Raw genomic sequence first — 2,687 nt, 5'->3', positions numbered from 1 at the left:
TCTCGGCTTATTTATTATTTGCGCTGCAGACACATCAGTCTCACGGTCAGACAGCATAAAGATGAACAACATAAAGTCAGAAAGGACAAACATAATAACGCAAACGCGTCCTCCATAGTTTGTACTTGAGTGCCCTCTTGTGGCATAAACATATGCTATACACAGAACTGTACAGCATTTCATTACACAATATAGCTACAACTTAGGACATAATGACCATATTTTAACACCCCCACTTGTACTCAGGTTGTTATATTCTTAATCAAACAAAGAAAATAAATAAAATGAAATGAATGTGGACTTCTGTTATACACATCAATCAGAAAACAGAGCACCTGCAAACCTCTTCAGTTTCAACTTATTCACAGGTTTGGTCATTACATCAGCAATCATTTTGTCAGTAGAACAATACATTAAAATCACTCTTCCCTCATCCACAGTAGACCTGATAAAGTGGTACTTTATGTCGATATGCTTACATCTTCGCCTGTTTACAGGATTGTTGGCAAGAGCGATTGTTGACCTGATTGTCCTCATATACTATCGTTTGTGTGTACTCATAGTTATCTATACTTCCCAGTAACTGCTCTAGGTATAGACACTCCTGTATGGTTGAAGCCAGTGCCATATATTCTGCCTCACACGTTGATAGTGCAACCGTAGGTTGTTTTCTAGTCTTCCATGAGACTAGGGAGCTGTTCTGACTAAGGCTCACACAGTATCCCGTGGTACTGCGTCTGTCACTGGTATCAGCTGCCCAATCAGCATCACTGTAGGCCTTTATACCTAGCTTTTCATGGTCGTTTCTCCTGAAACTTAACCCTTTCTCTGCTGTGCCTTTGAGATATCTAAGTACGTGTTTCACCGTGACCCACTGCTCCTCTGTAGGCTCAGCAAAATACTGTGACAACCTGCTCACTACAAAGCTCAAATCTGGTCTGGTGCACGTAGTCAGGTATATAAGACTTCCCACGGCCTCTCTGTACACCCTGCTATCTTCCATCTTTACTGCATCCGCAGTATACTCAAGCTTTTGCTCACCGGGTGTTTCTCTGGTCCTACAGTCTTGCATATTAAAACGCTGTAGTATCTTATTAGTGTACTTTTCCTGTGACATCTTTACACATCCGTCTGACTGACTGAAATCGATACCCAGAAAATGTTTGAGTTCACCCAGATCTTTCATTTTAAACTTTTCTGCAAGCATCTCTTTCACCTTTTTCAGTCTCTCTTTGTTACTTGCTGCAATGATCAGGTCATCGACCCATATGATCATGATCACCTTTCCTTCTCTTGACTCTTTAGCATAAACACAGTGGTCGGCTGGGTTTTGTGTGAACCCATCCTCAATCAGACAGTCGTGCAAAACCCTATTCCAGTTCCGTCCAGATTATTTAAGACCATAAAGGGATTTCTCTAGTTTATAAACTATACCCTCTTTCTCTTGATAACCCTCTGGTGGATTTATGTAGATCTCATAGTCTATGGGCACGTGCAAGTACGCTGTTTTCACGTCCATTTGGTGCAGGAGTAAATTCTCCTGCGCTGCTTTCTGTAACACCACCCTTACACTTGTCAAATCTGCCGTGGGTGAAAACGTCTCCCCATAGTCTACTCCCATTCGCTGGCTGTAACCCTTACCAACAAAACGTGCTTTGTATTTTTCCTTTCCATCTACATCGGTCTTGATAGAGTAAACCCATCTACCCCCCACTGTTTTCTTGCCTAGTGGCAGTGTTGTCGGGGTAAAGGTCTTGTTCTCATTTAAAGACTGAATTTCCTCATCCATGGCTTTTATCCATTCTTTTGAATTAGCTGACTCCATTGCTCCTTCAAAAGTCTGTGGAATGCCACACACCGCTCTGCAGCAGTAGTCTACCGTGATATGAACCTCATCACTATCACTATCTTCAGTTACAAAGTCATCTAAGTAGCTCGGTGTTTATCTTTCTCTAGTCGGATACCTTCTACTCTCGGGTTCATCACATGTCACACTCTGTTGTGTTTGATTATGGTCACTACACCTCGTTACTGCACCTGGACTATCATGTACATTTCTACCCCGTACACTTGGCTCGGGAGCATTTTCTGTACTCCTACTCTCTGTGGGCTCAGTAGTCCCGGGTCTTACACTGTCATAATTATCGCTTGGATCTGTCTCATCTGTCTGTGTCTGTTTTTCCACAGCTGCCTTGCTCACAAACTTCACTAGCCTGTGTTTCTGTACTTTATTTGTATCTGGATGATACACCAAATACGCCGGGCTGTTCTTGTCATAACCTACAAAACGCCCCTGGTCACATCTGGAATCAAGTTTTCCCTTGTCCTGTTTGTACGTGTAGCATACAGACCCAAACTTTTGCATTTTAGATACGTTAGGCTTTTTGTCTGTCAGTAACTCATAAGGAGTCTGCCCTGTACGCCTGTTAAAACACCTGTTGCGTACCATTGCTGCTGTTTGTACCGCGTAGTTCCATAGCTGCTTCGGTAGTACACTTTCAACTATCATACACCTACCCATCTCAAAAAGAGTACGCCAACCCCTTTCTGCAGTTCCGTTCTGGTGTGGGGAATACGTAGCTGACGTTTCATGTCTGATCTTGTTTTCCCTCAACAGTGCTTGAAAATCACCGCACGTAAACTCGGTTCCGTTATCGGATCTGATGCACCTCACTTTCCCGTAAGGG

General features: G+C 43.0%; 1 protein-coding gene across 1 annotated transcript; it reads right to left on the bottom strand.

Annotated features, from left to right (window-relative positions):
* Positions 1-475: 475 nt before the first annotated feature.
* On the bottom strand, positions 476-1,276 carry LOC130101994 (uncharacterized). Its single transcript, XM_056267880.1, has one exon. It carries the CDS (start codon positions 1,274-1,276, stop codon positions 476-478), a length of 801 nt encoding a protein of 266 aa, XP_056123855.1.
* Positions 1,277-2,687: the final 1,411 nt, after the last annotated feature.

The sequence above is a fragment of the Rhinichthys klamathensis genome, unplaced genomic scaffold, assembly GCF_029890125.1.
Source record: "Rhinichthys klamathensis goyatoka isolate OS25496 unplaced genomic scaffold, OSU_Roscu_1.1 h1tg000264l_1, whole genome shotgun sequence".
Classification (NCBI taxonomy): Eukaryota; Metazoa; Chordata; class Actinopteri; order Cypriniformes; family Leuciscidae; genus Rhinichthys; species Rhinichthys klamathensis.
Note: the sequence above shows the minus strand (reverse complement) of the source record. Positions and strands in the feature narration are given on the sequence as shown.